The sequence below is a fragment of the Amphiura filiformis genome, chromosome 1 (genome assembly GCF_039555335.1).
Source record: "Amphiura filiformis chromosome 1, Afil_fr2py, whole genome shotgun sequence".
Lineage (NCBI taxonomy): Eukaryota > Metazoa > Echinodermata > Ophiuroidea > Amphilepidida > Amphiuridae > Amphiura > Amphiura filiformis.
This window is the reverse complement of record NC_092628.1, coordinates 90,454,801-90,473,142: the sequence shown is the minus strand read 5'-3', so window position 1 is coordinate 90,473,142 and position 18,342 is coordinate 90,454,801. Positions and strand designations below refer to the sequence as shown.

At 37.3% G+C, this 18,342-nt stretch overlaps 1 protein-coding gene across 1 annotated transcript; it reads right to left on the bottom strand.

The window, feature by feature from the left end:
• Positions 1 to 7,695: 7,695 nt before the first annotated feature.
• LOC140167499 (ornithine decarboxylase-like) lies at positions 7,696 to 17,966 on the bottom strand. The gene is made up of 4 exons (XM_072190806.1): positions 17,873 to 17,966; positions 15,284 to 15,410; positions 8,364 to 8,451; positions 7,696 to 8,126 (listed from the first exon to the last, which is right to left on the bottom strand). The coding sequence occupies exons 1-4, from the start codon at positions 17,906 to 17,908 to the stop codon at positions 8,087 to 8,089; spliced, it is 291 nt and encodes a 96-aa protein (XP_072046907.1). The 5' UTR covers positions 17,909 to 17,966; the 3' UTR covers positions 7,696 to 8,086.
• Positions 17,967 to 18,342: the final 376 nt, after the last annotated feature.

Below are 18,342 nucleotides of genomic sequence, written 5' to 3'. Positions count from 1 at the left end.
CTTTGGGTGAGAACTGAAACAGCGCTACAGAAACCTCGAAAATCAAATTTCTAGTTCTAAATGGCTTCAAATTTCTTTGTTTTTTCAAAATAAGTAACAAAATCAGTGATAAGGGAGTGTGCATAAATACTTTGGTGGGGGAATGGAAAATATTGGGGGGATCAAAAAAATTTTGGGTCCTAAGGGGCTGGCATTTTCTTCGGAAGGGGGGGGTCACAAATATACTGGGGGGGTCATAGAATTTTCAGACCAAAAATAGGGGGGTTATAATTTTTTTAACACCCAAAATAGGGGGGGTTATAGAATTATTTAGGGCTGGTGACTTAAATTTTTCGCGCGCTGCGCGCGCATTCTTCTTCGCAGTCGAAATGTGCGTACAATCTATGCAAAATTTTTACACGCTCCGCGCGCCTTCTTTACACTTACAATAAAAGATTTACCGCGCTCCACACACTTTCTTCACTTTTAAGTTTTGACGCGCTCCGCGCCTTAGTTCCGGCAATGAATAATTTTTCTTGAGTCTGTGTAGTTGGAAGGGGGGGGGTCATAAAATTTTTCGACCTGCGATAGGGGGTCGTAAAATTTTTGCCCGCGATAGGGGGGTCATAAAAAATTGACTCCGGTCACCGACATATTTGTGACCCCCTTCCGAAGAAAATGCCAGCCCCCTAAAAAGGGGGGATCAAAAAAATTTTAGTCCTTAATAGGGGGACCAAAAAATTTGAGGGTAAAATTCCGGGGTAAAATGTACGAGAAGGCATCTACATTCCAGAATTTTGAATGTTAAGTTTTCAATTTTGTAATCTCAAGCTACAAATCAACAAAATGTGTGCACTTTACAATTTGGGTGTAAGTAACTTTTAGCTAATGAGTTAATGACCATAGGGGTAGATCCCGGGGGGGGGGAATCCCCCCAATATTTTGGGGGGGATGGTCCATACAATCATCCCCCCCATGTTGACGCCTGTATATGGGTTTCTAACCAAAATTAACACCATATTTGGTCATTTTAAAATAAAAAGAGCCAAATTTTTTGAGCGCAAATTAATTCCGATTTTGTACTATATTTCATAAGTTTAGCTTACATATGGCTTCGCGCGCATTTGTACCATAAACTTACTTTGTCGGCAAAAGGTGCTGGATTCACTGGACTTCAAGAAATGTTCTCAAACTCCAATTTCAAAAATAAATCTATGCCAGTGTTAATAATGATGTATATTTTTGGTTTCTTTTTTAGGACATGAAGGGGGATCAAAAAAATTTAGACCATAAAAAGGGGGGATCAAAAAAAAAATCCACCCTTTTTTAGGGGGATCAAAAAAATTTTGACGTCCGATGTTCCAACCTTTCCACCCCCCCCCCCGGCCCCACCAAAGTATTTATGAACACTCCCTAAATGAAACTTGCTGTTTAAATTGAACTTGTAAGGGTCTTTGGGTGACAGATCAAATGGAAAAATAGGTGGTCTTCGGGTGACAGAGCATGTGTTCGTAAAAAAATATGCGGTCTTTGGGTGACAGCGATGCTGAAAAGGGGGGTCTTAACAGCCCTACATACGCGTCACCTCCAAAGTTGGAGTGCCCCCGGGGGGGGCTGGAGGGGCACAACGGAGAGAAGTGAATTTCAGAGGGGCACAGCAAATGGGCAAATTGTTATTTTAGCAACTTTTGCACAAATGTTGGATTTCTCGGTGTTTTTGGTTCTGAATGGAGGGCATTGTGGCAATGGGGGTGCAAAACCCACTACTGAACAAATGACCAACGAAGTTATCAATGTGTAGACCAATTAATAATAAATAGACCCGCACGATGTGCCTTACAGAAGTGGGAAAATTCCCACTTAGTTATATTAGTTTGAAACGCTAAAAAGTCAACACCAAAAAAAAAAAAAAGTTCACGGGAGAAGTTCAGGGCTGTAAAAATCAAATATCTTACATTAAAAAACACAACTTCATGCGTAATTATAACACCAGGATTTTTTGAGAAAAAAACCCAACAATATAGTGTTTTCTGACAAAAAAATACAATTATTGCTTTTTATTTGACCGAGAAAATTAATTTCAAAGTAAAAAGGTGCCAGAAAAGTATTGGCAATTTGGCGATCGACTTCCAGCACGAGTATGCATAACGATAGATAGAGGGTGAGTAGCGTGTTGAGCGTTAAGATGGCCTTAAACTCTTACAAAGCATGCATAATGTACCGGTAATTAGGTTGTCTTGAAATAAAACATTGGTGTCGGTAAAAAATTGTACCGAAATTTGGATTCGGCATAACATGTACTTTCTTCCTATATAATGCTTCCATCCTTAATCTGACATTTAAAAAAAGGGAAAAAAAGCGACCCTGTTTTTTAAAGATTTTTTGGTCGGTCGATAAAGGCAAGTCAATATTTTTTTAAAGCCTAATGCATCAAAATAGGTCAAGACCAATAGGCGTCAATGTTACTGGGGCCATTTTGCTATTTTAGGTTCATATAGTACAAGTGGTTCAACATGATATAATAAGGGAAACCAAGAAATCTGTTAAATAGTTTTAACTATGTTAAAACATGTTAACTAGAATGCAAAGTCAAACGAGAGACACCTTTAAAACGGGGAAAGAGGCCTAGATTAAAATAACAATCGTGAGTTTCATCTATAGGCATATTCTATTACAGGATGACTGGGGACGTTCATTTATTTAACCTTTTGAAAAAGCTGGTTCAAAGTACTAAAAACTGAATACTAATGAAACAAAAATCTACTGGCATGTCAGTATAGATTTACACGCTTAAATTGATAGCATAGAAACAAAGTCATTATTTTGTTTAAAATATGCGGGTAATATGTATTTTGAACTAATATTTTGTTTCTCTTTTTCTATTAACAAATTGTTGTCTTTTTTTAATAAACGTTTTTTCTAGAGAGAACCCAGCAAACACAAAACGTTTTCGACATCATTCGCAAAAGGTTATAAAAGGTTGTCAGAAAACGTTTAAATGTCGGGTTATATGAAGGGTATATTAAGAGTATAAAACGTTTTCATAACCCTAAAAAACATTTTTTGAAAATCTACGGCTCAGCAAACAAAAATGTTTCACAGAAAACGTTTAAATGTCGGGTTATATAAAGGGTATAAAAACGTTTTAATAACATTCCAAAAACATTCTTGAAAACTTGATACAAAACATTCAAAACAGAATGTTATTTTGGGGTGTAAAAAATATTTTGCGAAAAAGGTTTGCCCAAAATATTTTCAATAACGTTTTAAAAACGTTTTCATGACCTTTATATAACCCGACATTTAAATGTTATTAAAAGGTTTTGAAAAAACATTTTAAGAACATTTCTGTGTTTGCTGGGTTCAAACATTTTAACATAATGTTATTTAAGTATTGACACAATATTTGGCGAAAATGTTTGCCAAAATAGCTTACAATATCATTTTTTGAAAACATTAAAAAATATTGTTGTAGTGTGTTTTCATACAAAACGTTTTAAAACGTTATCATGACCTTTATATAACCCGACATTTTAATGTTATTAAAACGTTTTTACCTAAACCAAAATCCAAAATATAACTTATTTAAAACGTTTTTAAAACGTTTTTGTGTTTGCTGGGGAAGTTATTCATTAGTAGAACACCAGCGCTGTCACCTTATTTCACCCTTTTTTTTTATGATGAGCACTTCACTGTTAGTTCCTTTTGTGAAGGTGGCTCGGGAATAGTGAACTGTGTTTCTTCTCTTTGCTTACTTACAAACAATATAGAAATAATAACAATTAGGCCTACATAGGTTTTAAGGGGGTATAATACCCTGATTTTCATCAGTACCCCTCTTCTTTTTTTTTGTTGCATATTTATGAAGTATATAAATATGTTCAACACCTCATGTCCTGAACTTATAAATTACTCTGCATACAAAGTGCTTTTAAACCATTTTAGAAAATCATTTTAGCCCTATATATATTTTTTTGTTTACTGTATTCTAGTAACTCAGATGTGTGTTTCATAACAAACCACAATTTATTCTATTCAACATGTTCAAGTAGAGTACATGAATAGAATACATTAAATCCTTTGTTATACTATCTATAGAAATGTACTCACTGATTATAACACTGAATAAATTAAATAAGCTCTTGCACATAGACAATTTAATACTACATCTTCTATAATGTGTTGTTAGGAAAAGAGATTTAAAAAGGCTATAAGATCATCAAAGGTCAGGTTATAGGTCACTTGGTTCAGGTCAAATTCAGGCATCCATTTTGAATACATATGATAGTCTGTGATATCATACATGTCATAATGAGGCATCAATTTTGATATTTTGTCTGTTACTGGATACAGGGTGTCCCAGAAAAATTACCGGGCAAACTAATTTGGCCATAACTTAAGAATTAAGCAACCAAATCGTGTAGCCCATTTTATTTTGCATCTTATATGTCAATTTTATTTGAATCAGTTAACCAGTTGCGAAGAAATGAGCGATTACATAACACATGCACAAATTCACTTCATTCCAAGTTTGCAAGAAAGTTCACTCAACACAATGCACTAGTGGTTAACATGCTTTATATTTTGTTTGGTGAAATCCTTCTTGTTCTTCTTAAACAATCTGTTTCTTACAAACAAACTTTACAATATTAAAATGAAACCTTGCATGATACTCAGTACTTGTAAATATCTTTCTTCGTTTAGAAAATATTAACATATTGGACAACATAAAGAATGAATTCGAGCTGGTTAAAAATATCGGTTTTCTTTCTTATTTTTGGAATATTTCCAATAAAATGGTAATACAAACTTCTTAAATCTTGTAGGGATGGAAGGAAATGTCCAGACGAGTAACCCTGTTAAATGAGGATTTGGACATTATGTTGTTCCGCCTTGCACTCATTTGGAAGGCTTGTCTGATAGCAGCTATGTTGTGCAAAGTACGTACAGTTCTTGGTCTCCTGACCTGCCCTTATTCAGTGACCTGTCCTTATTCAGGTTGAGGCTCGTACCTTTCTCCTGATACTTTTTTAAATTGTTCCTGATTGTTTGTTCACAAGGAGGCCTTCTGTGATATAGCCGTCTGAAATCTTGCTGGGTCTGCACAGCACTGTGTGTTTCTGCATATCTTAAGACAACGAAGGCCCTTTGACGGGCAGTAAACTGTTCGCCAACCATGTTTGACAAGAAACATTGAAGCAATGGGCATAGACTGCACTGCTATAAGTGAAGTACAATCTGAGTTTGACAGCTAGGTCTATATGCTGGTTGTCCAGTTATTATCATGTTAATTAAAAACCCATTGTTAAACCATCATTTATAAAATAATGTCCACTCCAACCAACCTGTCGGAATATCAAAAACCATTGTTGGAAGACGGATGAGTTGTTGGGCTTGTTGTTATTTTTTGAGATGTAATGTCTTCATTCATCAGCTTTACCCTTATTCATTGACTGAATTCAGGTCGTCCACGTTCAAAGGTGAAAGTATGAATAACAAAACATTATCGATTATAAAATAGATACGAGGACTAGATTTAATGAGATACACAGAACTTAGGAAGAGGTGAGCGAATATGAAAAAGGGCCTGTTGATCAAACTTGGAATGAACTGCGTTGACGCATGCATTATGTAATCGCTCATTTCTTCGCAATTGGTCAACCGATTCAAGTAAAATTAACATGTCAGATGCAAAATAAGATGGGTTACACGCTGCTTTTTAAATTTTTTGATTTAGATGCTTAATTTTCAACTTACAGCCAAATTGGTTTGCCCGGTAATTTTTTCTGGGACACCCTGTATAATGGAAATGTGTGAGGTTGATATACTAAAATACCTTGGGATGTAAATGGTGAGTACAATTTAGATTGCCTAGTTGAGATGGATTGGGCAAATAAATATAAAATAGTTACCAAAATCACAAAAATGAAGCTTACAGAAAACTACCTAATATGGTGGTATAGGTGACAAAAAATACAATCTTTTTCAACATTGCTGTAGTGTGGTTGTGGTAACCTGTTACCTATGACTTAATTAAGTTTCAGTGAAATAATGTCGCAAGTTAAAAATACAAAATATAGCTCAACATTTAAAATAGGTTCGTTTTTTGATAGTTGTGGAGCACCAAGTTCATGAAGTCATAAAAGAAATCAGGAACCACTTATTCCCATTTTACATATCAACATTATTTCCCTAATATAGCAACACATATCCAAAATTTTAACGAAATCCGTTGATAGTAAGCTTTCCAAAATGAAGTGAATTTATAACATCAGTGATGTACCACCTTTTTTGGCTTATACCATTAGAAGCATGTACGCTTCATTGATACCGATGCCACCAATTGAACGAGAAGATTTGCCCCTTCATTTTGCATGATACCACTTTGTCCATTTTTTTTTCTCATTTCTTCACAAAATGCAAAAAAATAAATGCAAATAAATGCAATTGGTGTAGTACCCCCTTAAAGAAATGTTACATTATTAAATAAAATAGGAACTCCATAACAAAAAAGTATTTTTCTCATAAACACGAATTATGTACAATCTACTTATAAGTTATGCACAATATTTACATAATTAATAGTTTTTTTTTTACATTATGTTGTTAGGTATTTCTTTTTACCCAATTTCTAGGTAATATAGTACATATCCTTTGTTATGCAATGTTTTACATAGCTGTTGAGGAATTCCTAAATTATGCTTCAAAATTAAGGACTTTATTATTGTATTTACATAACTGAAGGTAAATATTACCGTACTATTTCTGTGTAAAAATGTTGCATGTGTGTATTCTATGCATGCAATTAGATGACTAATTATGGTGGCAAAGGTAAGAATGGTTAACTGATGATCATTGAGAAATACACCAAGCCCAAAATGTCATAGTCTTTATGTGGAAGGGGGTTCCACCCTACCAAATGAACGAACATTTGCATTGAATTTGCCCAATCAATCTCCCAGAAATAACTACATTGTTTTTGAGTTTCTTTATTATTATTTTTCAAATTTGCAAAATATTTCAAATCCCGAATTTTATGAACTACATAAAAATGATGTCAAAAAGTCTCATGACTTAGTAAACCAAAGAGGAGGTAGGCGAATGTCTCCTGAAGTTTTCAATTTGGATAAATTAAACCAAAAGTTAGTGTCATTAAAAAATATAAAAAATAAACGAAAATGAAACAAACTTGGTCTCGTTTTGTCAATCACAAAATTAAATATACATGCCTCCTTAGCAATTTGGAAGCAATTTTGAAATGTGTTTCCGCAAACAGATGGCAGTATACACCTTATCTTTCAGAGCAGCCAGTGCTCAGTGTCACGGTTTTTGTCTGAATAATTGTTCACGGATTGCGAGCGAGAAACCATGAGATTCTTCGAGATTCGCATTTCACAACTAGCCAATTGAGCTCATTAGCGACCGTGCTCACGACTGACTGCGCGGGTTGATGCATTTATATTTGGTTTTAGTTTCCTATATTTTTAGTTATAATTTTGATATAAAAACAGCAAAAATCACGTTTTTTTCTCGTTTATGAAATATGTTAGTAAATGCGTTTATTAACCTATATATAAACAGTGTAATCTTACGAACTGTGGGCGAAAAAAGATTGTTTGCTCCGACAGACCGAACCATCATTTAAAGTATTCTAAATAAACACATCAAAAATAGAATGTCCCCACTTTAAGCATAAATAATAAAAGCTCAAAAAAATGTTGTATCAAAATCAGTAAAAATGGTGTGAACGTTTGGACAATTTTGTTAACTACAATATGATTAATAGAAATTAATGAATAAACGAAATTAGTTCACCGCTATTGTTCTCCATTTTTATTACACCCCGGTGCTTTTTTTTCTAACCTACTTCTTCGTAATCCTTAAAATCCCTAGTACACAAATTTTGTTGTTCCCAAAATAAAATATTGTCCTATGGGTGGGGGAAAGGTCATTAAACTTTACATGGGGCAAATTTTAAACTTCATCAAATTGTGTCAGAAATATTACTAATGTATTCCTCTGGTCATAAGGACTCAGAAAATGTATCTATCTAGGATGTACCGTTCTTGAGTTATTGAGTAACTTGGAATTTCCCCAGAAGTGAGACTCATGCCATGTCAATCGTACTTCCCGGCTTTAACATAGACCTGATTGATAGGAGAGAGCGAAAACAAACAAACACACTTATAAACACATCTTCGTTAAACACCGCAGATATACAAAATTAATTTGATGCAGATCGATTTGAAGTATATTGTAGACTAATTCAACACACATACACTTGTTTGGATTCGATTTTAGCGAATCACTGATGATAGAGCATTTGAACCTGTCGATTGTTTGCACTTTTATGAGTTGCATAGTAGGAGCTTATATATACTTACTCAAGGCATTTTGGAGCTACGTAGTAACATGGTAAGATGTTGAACCCATTAAATGTTGATGCACTTGCGACCGAATAAGCGCCTATGGCTGAATACCAAGGAAAATTAAAAAAAAATACAGACATTGATTAAATGCGAAGCATTTTGCAAGATTAAGGACAATTTGTAAACTGCAATAAAACATGCATTTTAAACTGGGCTTTATTCAAATCAGTCAAAGTTCACATACTGCATTGCACTAACTGCGGCACCAAGACGCCTTAACAAAATACAACTAAACACATCCAAAACAGAAAGTCCTCATACCACTAGTTTGAGTGATCATAACTTTGGCTATTAATTGAACACAATACAATTTATAACTTCTGGAGACTTTTGTTAGCTGCAGTATGATACCATACACAGCGTCATCATCCATTATCTTCGTGTCAGAAATTGCCATGATAGTAGGGCGAATCCACTAGTTCTTCAACAGCCACGTATAGCGAGTTTGTTCCGCCGTGTTTAATAGTTTCGATTTGTTTTTACACAAGTGTGCATGGTTTCATAATGTAGCTAACAAAATTCTTCATCAATTTGACTGCTTTTGATCTGCTTCATATCGTGTCCACACACGCTAGATATTGTGTTTCAGCTCTTAGCAATATCATATCGGAAAAAAATATTCAACGACGGAAACGTTTACAATATCATCACAAAGTAGACACAGGCAGAACTTTAGTCACCAGCTTCTTTTGTTATGCATAGTCGCGCTAAAAGTCGATCGATACATGTTGCAATCAGCACAGTTCAGAGATACACCTTTTTGCTATGAAATTTATTTTCTCGGTCAATTATAAAGCAATATTTTTTTTCCTTTAAAAATCTCAGTCAAAAACATAGTGCTTGGATATACATTTAAAAAATCCTGGTGTTAAAATTAGGCATGAAATTATATCTTTTAGTGCAGATTTTTGACTTTTATAGACCTTAACTTCGCCTGCCAGCTTTTTTCGGAATTCATTTTTTAGCGTTTCAAACTAACATAGTTTGCAAAAGAATGATATTTCCCACCTCTGTAAAGCACATCGTTATATATATATTATAGTTTTGTCAGAATATCCGTTTTGATTTCACCTTTTTTCACTTACGACTGCCAAAATGTCCAACTCAGTACTTCATTTCTAATATAACCAGCAGAACCAATCGATATTTCCATTGTGGCTTGCAAAATCATCCATCCATGGGTATTATTCGCGAGTTGATTTTGACAAAATTGGTAGTCGGAATTGAAAAATGGTGAAATCAAAACCGAAATTCTAACAGAATAGTATAGTCAAAAACCTCAATTCCGTGACCATTCTCTGGCTAGTAAGGTTTGACGATTGATTTGATTTCTATAAACTATTTAGAAAACAATTAGCCCTCGCAAAAATCCCGGCATTTTTCGCTAGAGGTCAAAATCCAAAATGGCCGCCGCCGCCAGTTTGAAAAATTAAGTTTTGAGCCAGAGCACCTATAAACATGTACAAAGACACTTTTTCAGGTATATCGAGCACAAGGATTCCGATTTTGACATTAGTTTGACATTACGGCATCATTTTTACCCAGAAATTTAAGATGACCGCCGGCGACATCTTAAAAATTTAGTTTTGAACCAGAGCATCTAAAATCGTGTACAAAGACACTTTTTCGGATAAGTCAACAACAAGGATTTCAAACCTGACATTACTTTGACATTACCACACCAATTTTAGCCAGAAATCCAATACGGCGGCCACCGGCGCCATCTTGAAAAATAAGTTTTGGGCCAGAGCACCTAAAATCGTGTACAAAGACACTTTTTTGGGCAAGTCTACCCCAAGGATTCTGAGTCTGAGTTTGACGTTATGACATATTTTTGCCCAGAAATCCAAGATGACCCCCATTCGGTAGAGCGAAAATGTAACTTTTGAATGGGAGCAGAAGCATAAGTGTGTCATTTCCGCCATGTCTGGGGTTTATGTCCCTTATCTGGGGGTTAAACTGCCTTATCTTGGGTTTACATCCCTTATCTGGGGATAAGGCGCCTTATCTGTGGTTTAGACGGCCTTATCCGGGGTTTACGTTCCTTACCTGTGGCTAAGATGCCGTAACCTTAGCATATCGCAGTCTAAACCCAGATAAGACATCTACCCCAGATAATGCACCGTAACCCCAGATAAGGGACGTGACTTGACTTACTTGACTTATATGCGCAGGCGGTGTGGCCCTTTGCGCTCTGCCGAGTAAGCCTCCTCCATTCATTTTTGTCTGTTGCTTGTGTCGTTTCTTCATGTGGGGTCATTCCCAAGTCCCTCTGAATTTGGTCCTTCCATCTGGTTGGAGGACGACCTGTGGTCTTTTCTTGCTGAAGTCATTAATGTAAGCTTGGTGGGGCCCATTTCAAACTTCTCCGGCAGATATCATCATTGATGGAGCTAGTGATGTTGAGACTCTGTCTGATGGAATTGTTGCGGATTTTGTCAAGTAGGGAAACTCCAAGTATTGCCCTAAGGCATCGCATTTCAAAGACATCCAGTCTGTGTCGGTCGGATTCACGTAACGCCCAGGATTCTGACCTATAGGTGGCAATAGGGAGGATGAGCGACTGGTAGATCCTTACTTTCAGCGATCTGGTGATGTCATGGTTAGACCAGATGGTATTTTTCAATCTACCAAATGCCCAGGCTGCCAACTTTGTGCGACGTTTAATATCCTCTTCTACTGAGGGCACACTGCTACCCAGAAATGGGCAGTGGGCATTTGGTTCAGCATGATATCTCTTGGATCGTCGGACATGATCTTGCATTTTTGTGGGTTAATTTTCATTCCCCAGCTGCTGCATGCTTTTTCCAATTCATTAGTGGAGATTTGCAGGCTCTCAAAGTCCATATCCATGAGTGTGGTGTCATCTGCATATCGGATGTTGTTAATGCACATGTCACCCATCTGAGCACACCTACCTGAGCCTAGATTTTGGATGTCCTTTATGACAAACTCCAGATATAGATTGAAGAAGCATGGTGAGAGAAGACATCCCTGTCTAACACCAACTAGGACTTCGAACCAATCGGTGATCTTTCCATTTACCACGACTGAGCATTTCGTTTGCTCATACATTTTTGCAATGAGGTTCACCAGTTTGGTGTCTAATCCTACTGATCGCAGACATACTGCTTTGAAGTCTACAGTGTATTGGAATGCGTCTTTGCCTTTTCATAGATTTGGCGTACTGTAAATACCGCATCTGAGATGCCTCTGGAACTCCTGAACCCACACTGTTCCTCTCTCAGATGGTTATCTACAATCTGTTGTATTCGGTTAAGAACCATCCTACAGAATACTTTTCCCGGGATTGACAGGAGGGTAATAGCTCTGTAGTTGGCTGGGTCCAGTTTGTCGCCCTTTTTTATATACAGGGGTTATTAGACCTTTACTCCAGTCTTCAGGGATTTTTCCTTCAACCCAGGCGGTGTTGATGATCGTCAAAAACATTTGTTTCAACATGGGTCCTCCTGCTTTCAACACTTCTGCTGAAATCTTATCCCAACCACACGCTTTGTTGTTTTTAAGCTTCTTGATAGCCTCTTCAACCCTGCTGTAGCAGGGTTGACAGGCTCCGGGATGGAGTTTAGTATATTACAGTCTCTGGGGAATTCTGTATTCAGATGTTTACTGAAATATCCCTCCCAGCACTTCATTACTTCCTCTAGGGCTGTTTTCAGTGAACCATGTTTGTCTTTGGCTGCAGTTTGAACTTTGGTTTTACCACCTGCTAGCTTTGTGACTTTCTTGAAGAGATCATGGCTTATGTTCTTTGCATGGGCTTCTTCCATTTCTTGGACGTCTTTTTCAAGCAGTTTTCTTTTCCACTGCTTCAATTGATATTTGACCGCTTTGTTCAGCTTCCGATAGCAGTTCTTGTTTGGAGCTGAGGGGTTGTTTAACATCAAGACTCTGGCTTTTCTTCTCAAGTGGCACATTTTCCTGACTTCTTCAGGCAATCCCTTCACTTGGTGAGCCCTCCTAATACCATCTGATTCTTCAGTAATTTTGTTTGTCGTGTCTCTGAACTTAGCCCACAGGTCTTCTACATCAGTATCCTCCAGTTGAAGCAGGGGTTCAAAAGTACCACCAATCTTGGCTCTGAACTCTTCTGCAATCAGGGGGTTGGTAAGTCTACTGACGTCATAGCTTTTTGGAGTTGTTTTCAGGCGTTTGGTTCTGACTGGTGCTGACACCACTTTAGCGATCACTAGATTGTGATCTGAGCCCACATCAGCTGAGCAGTATGATCGGCAATTCTGGATGGTACTTAGGTTCTCCTGTTGAGTTATGACGAAGTCAATCATGTTTTTGAAGTCCATGTTACCTTTCTACATGCTTTATGCTGGAAGTGGGTGTTACAGACTGTCAACTTGTGGAGCATGCAGAATTCCAAAAGTTTCTCCCCTCTGCTGTTGATCTTACCAATACCATACTTGCCCATTGCGGGGGTCCAAGCTTTACTGTCAGAGCCTATTTTGGCGTTGAAATCCCCCATCAGGATAAGTTTCTCCTTCTTGTTGACTTCCTGAAGGTGATGTTGTAGCCCATCATAAAATTCATCACTCTCTGCATCACTGCATATTCCTTCCTTCATTTTGAACTTTGCTGTTAGGATTCTGGAAGAGATAGATTCATAACTGACAAGGCATTCAAGAAGTGGCTGTGATATTAGAAGCCCAACACCTTCTCTTCCAATGCCATCTTTCCTACCTGCTAGAAGGATGGTGTATTCATCTTTGTTGATGAGTGTCTCGGATTATTTCAGGTGTGTTTCAAGAGTCCAAGGATGTCAAGACCAAATCTTCTAACCTCATCAAGGAGGATTTCCCAATGACCTTCCGTCCTAAGCGTCCTGACATTCCAGGTTCCTATATTAATACCACTGGAGCTCCTTTTCTTTGTAGGTTCCTCTACAGCAGTCTTTGTTAGATTTGACTGTTTTGTCACCATTGGCATATTTGTCACAGTGCGGCTCCTTGTATTTGAGGCCTGCTCAGCTGTGGCTCAGAGGAGGCTTAAAGGCATTCCTACAATGCACTATGATTGGGAAATTTGATCAATATAGCCTAATCTTAAAGGCAAAGTCCTCATTGCCACACACACAAAATGGTCATTTTAAAACTGCAGCCAACGGGCTAATAGTTGAGACTTATAACTTATATTTGAATTTCTTACAGGAAACATTCATATTGTCCCGCTGCATTAATCTTATTCATAAGTCTCAATGTTTTGAATGTTAAATAAAAGGATGAAAACACCACATATTTGCACACAATCCCAATGCAAGGTATAGTCAACTATGCCACATGTGTACAAAAGCCAGACATACCAAGGTCAGAAACCCCATTGGGTTATGGGAATGCCTTTAAACATCCTCTGGCTGTGGCTTTTGTCACATTTTGGCATTTTGTCGACTTTCGGCTACTTACGCTGATCCTGGTTGTCTTCCTTGTTTCTTCCTCTGGCTGTACCTGTGGAGATGGCAACCAATCATCCGGCGGATTCTTAGCACCCCTGACACTCTGTTGCCGAAGAGCAGCCACCGGGACTCGGGGCCTTAACGGGGGTCGACTTTCATGGTAGGATTTTACTCGTTAGAGTGTTGACCTGCATTACATACTGGACACACGGCCAATGACCACTGTGGCAAATGACTTCCCAGTCGGGTGAGTTGTTGCATTATTTACTTACATAGGGGCGGGCCACCAGCCACTTGCCTTAAATATACACGTAAGGGCCCCTATGGGTTTGTTCGGTTTTCCTTCCCGTAAGCAATATTCTATAGCCTTTCAGACTGCTCCAGCAGCCTTTCAGGCCATAGGCTAATGCAGTCCAAACCCCAAATGAGGCGCCTTAACACTAAATAAGGAACATAAACACCAGATAGAGCAATCTAAACCCCAGATAAGGGACGTTAACCCCAGAAAAAGCTGAAATGATATACCTATGCTTCCATATCCATTACTCTTTCATAATTAGCCAAAAAAGGGAGTTAATTCATGATCAAAGGTGTTCCCACTCAAAAATTACATTTACGCTCTACCAAATGGGGGCCATCTTAGATTTCTGGGCAAAAATTATGTTATAACGTCAAATTAATGTCAGATTCGGATTTCTTGGGGTCGACTTACCCGAAAAAGTGTCTTTGTACACGATTTTAGGTACTCTGGTTCAAAACTTATTTTTTCAAGATGGCGCCGGCGGCCGCCATCTTGGATTTCTGGGTAAAAATGAGGCCGTAATGTCAAACTAATGTCAGAATCGGAATCCTTGTGCTCGATATACCCGAAAAAGTGTCTTTCTACATGATTATAGGTGCTCTGGTTCAAAACTTGATTTTTCAAAATGCTGGCGGCGGCCATTTTGGATTTTGGCCTCGATTTTCGCGAGGGACATGGGGGTTAATTTTTTTCTAAATAGTCCATAAGAGTCAAATCAATCGTCAAACCTTACTAGCCAGAGAATGGTCACAGAATTGAGGTTTTTGACTATACTAGAATTATGATATGTATCTCTCGGTGATATGCCTTAGGAAGTTGGGAAAAATCCTTTATTAGCGAACTATAGTTTTCAAATGAATTAAATGATCAGATGAATACATCTGCATTTTTTGTGCTTGATATTTAAGCCACTTTAAAAATGGTATACTATGGAAAGCCGATCATTTGACAGCTATTTTTGCGCATTTAACAAACCTCATGACCAGGGGAACATTTTTGGGACATTTTGCAGAGGCCAGATACCTCCACAACACCAACACGCCCAGCTAGGTTTGTGGTCTATGACCACCATTTGCCACTGGTTCTATCTGCACCTCAGAATTATTTCTATACACCATCAATCATTTAATAATGTTAACATGGTATTGTTACCTTGAAAGAAGATCCATTCTCCAACGTGTAGTTTAGGCATACGGCATTTCTTTATGATGCAGTCACGGCTGCTACATGTTTGGCCCCAGATGCTACAAGAGTACGTAGCATCTGTATTGCCTCGTTCCTGAAAATAAAATGAATATAATTTTAAGAAAGTTAGCCAAATTCCACATCCCACCCTTGTTATCCTACAAAAGATAATAGTCAAATCCAAAGTTTGATTACATGTGCTTTCCAGGCTCACTACATCTCCCGTGGGAACTGGTAGTTTCCACGTGGTCAAGAGAATACTTTCCAATATCTCTGTTTATGACTTTGTCGCCTCTTTGTGAATCCATATTGCTTCGCGGATCTTCCTGGTGTATTGATTAGAGTCTTTGACTATAATTTTTGCCTATTCCCAGTCGATAACATGGTTTTCTTGAGATAGGTGGTCTGTTATGGCGGACTTATTTTGTTTGAGGTTCCGGCACTATGAGTACCTGCGGGTACTCATGCTCGTCGGAATTTTCGCGAAATTAGGGGGCATTTTCAATTAAAGAAAAGCAATTCGCGAAACACAAAAAAGGGTAATTTTTCATACCACTTGTACAAGAAATTGAAAAAGGGTGCTCTTTATTTACGAATCACATGTAAAAGTCATTTAATATAATCTTATTTTCATGGCTGTATATTTCAATGTAGTTTCGTTATTCTTCATTTACAAATCCCATGCACAAATCATTATTTATAATCTTATTTTCATGGCTGTATATTACGGGATCTGGAATGAGCGTTTTGAGCGTTTCGACAGTATTTTTTGTGGGACATAAGAGCACATCAAACATATCGAATTGCATTCTGAATACGAAGGATGTCTTTCTGATATCAAATAATTTTCATTTTTTGAAATTCACGATATGTGACCGTTCACGGCGAATGAGCCGTAAATTCCTCCCCCGGTCAATTTTGTTTTATTTCGTGTTTAAAAAAATAAACATCATAAACTTAAAAATGGTATATCATTTGACTTCAAACGATATCCAGAAGCGGGGTTATGGTTTGTTAAACTTTGCAAAATTATAGCTGTTTACGTTTTTACATGTGTCTCTTTTTCCACATTGCTGGCAATAAATATCAAACAGTCATAATTGGCGGTCATTTCAAATCATCCCCAAGTCAACGAGGTTTAAGAAAGTTCTCTCATTGTTAATTGTTGGTTATGCATTCCTGTACAAAATACAATGCCTGGTAACCCACCACTTGAACGGGATTTAGCAAATGCAAACAAAGACCAGAGCTATTAAAAGTTCTATAGCCATCTAAGGTAGAAGCTTATTATCCACTTCAACAATGGGATTATTGATTAGTTTTGACTATCAAAATAAGACAGATGTCGGGCCAGCTTAAGTTACCGATGAATACGACCTTCGTACACATTTTACACCGTAACTCAGAATACAATTTAGGGAATTTACGGCTCATTTGTGCTGCCGGGTCACATATAATACAAATTTTATGACAAATTATTAAAATTTGATATTTTTCAAATTTTTGCTATATAACAGTCCTCGAAGTAAATTTTATAAATCTAATGATATATTCTTAAAGTGTATGTAGCTGGGAGGAAAAGCCGACGATCAATTGAAAATTTTGAACTTTCATATTGAAGATATGGATTTTTTTCCCAAAAGGCCTAATTTTTTGTGTGTTTTGGGAAAAAATCCATATCTTCAATACGAAAGGTCAAAATTTTCAATTGATCGTCGGCATTTCATCCCACCTACATACACTTTAAGAATAAATCATCAGATTTATAAAGTTTACTTCGAGTACTGTTAAATATCAAAAATATCAATTTTTAATCATTTGCCATAAAACGGTGTATTACATTGCGAATTTTAAAAAAATCAAAATTATTTGATATCAGAAGGACATTCTTCGTATTCAGAATGCAATTCGATATGTCTGATGTGCTCTAATGTCCCACAATAAATACTGTCCAAACGTTCATACCCCAACCCTTAATATATATTTTCATTTCCTGAAAACTTGGCGTAATGAGATGCAAAAGGGGACGTGGCAAAGTTGGTTGACAAGCATGAGTAACCATGGTTACCGCAGATACATGAGGTGCCGATTTCTATTATCTCCACATCTTATCAGCTACCCAAAATGGACAATAAGTCAACAACAAGTGGAGCACAAAACGAAGGACACGAAGACCAAAATATCATCCATCTATGGTTGTAATTCCAGACTTTCAGAGAAACTCCCAACGCATCTTTTGAAAACACCGGATTGCTACCGCCATGACCCCCCCAACACTTTAGAGAGCTTACTAGTCCAAATATGAAAAGGACCCAAACGAGACATATGAATTAATACATCAGGAAGATCCGCGAAGCAATATGGATTCGCAAGGAGGCGACAAAATCATAAACAGAGATATTGCAATGTATTTTCTTGGCCACGTATATCATATCATTCTCCTCAAGAAATTGTACAAAATAATGCACTTGTACTGAGATGTTCTCCGTACGTGCATTTTCACTCCCAACAAGTGATACGCATTTAAAAGTATTTTAAAACCTATATTAACATTACCTGTAGGCAAGACGGTATCGGCACATTGGGTTTCATTGTTATGAGTAGAAACGATCCAAAGAAACCATCGTTCACATAGTATTTAAATTCATCTTCTTCCTTGTTTTCTGTAAATTAATTAGTTCATTGAGGGATAACACAGCCTGTGTACCAAATTACGGATTAAATCTGCACCGGGGGGGGGGGCACTCCAACTTTGGAGGTTACGCGTATGTAGGGCTGTTATTAGACCCCCTTTTTCAGCATCGCTGTCTCCCAAAGATCCCATATTTTTTTACGAACACATACTCTGTCACCCGAAGACCCGTTATTTTTCCATTTGATCTGTCACCCAAAGACCCTTACAAGTTCAATTTGAACAGCAACTTTTGCGATTTTGTTACTTATTTTGAAAAAACAAAGATATTTGGAGCCAGAAATTTGATTTTAAAGGTATCTGTGGCGCTGTTTCGGTTCTCACCCAAAGATTC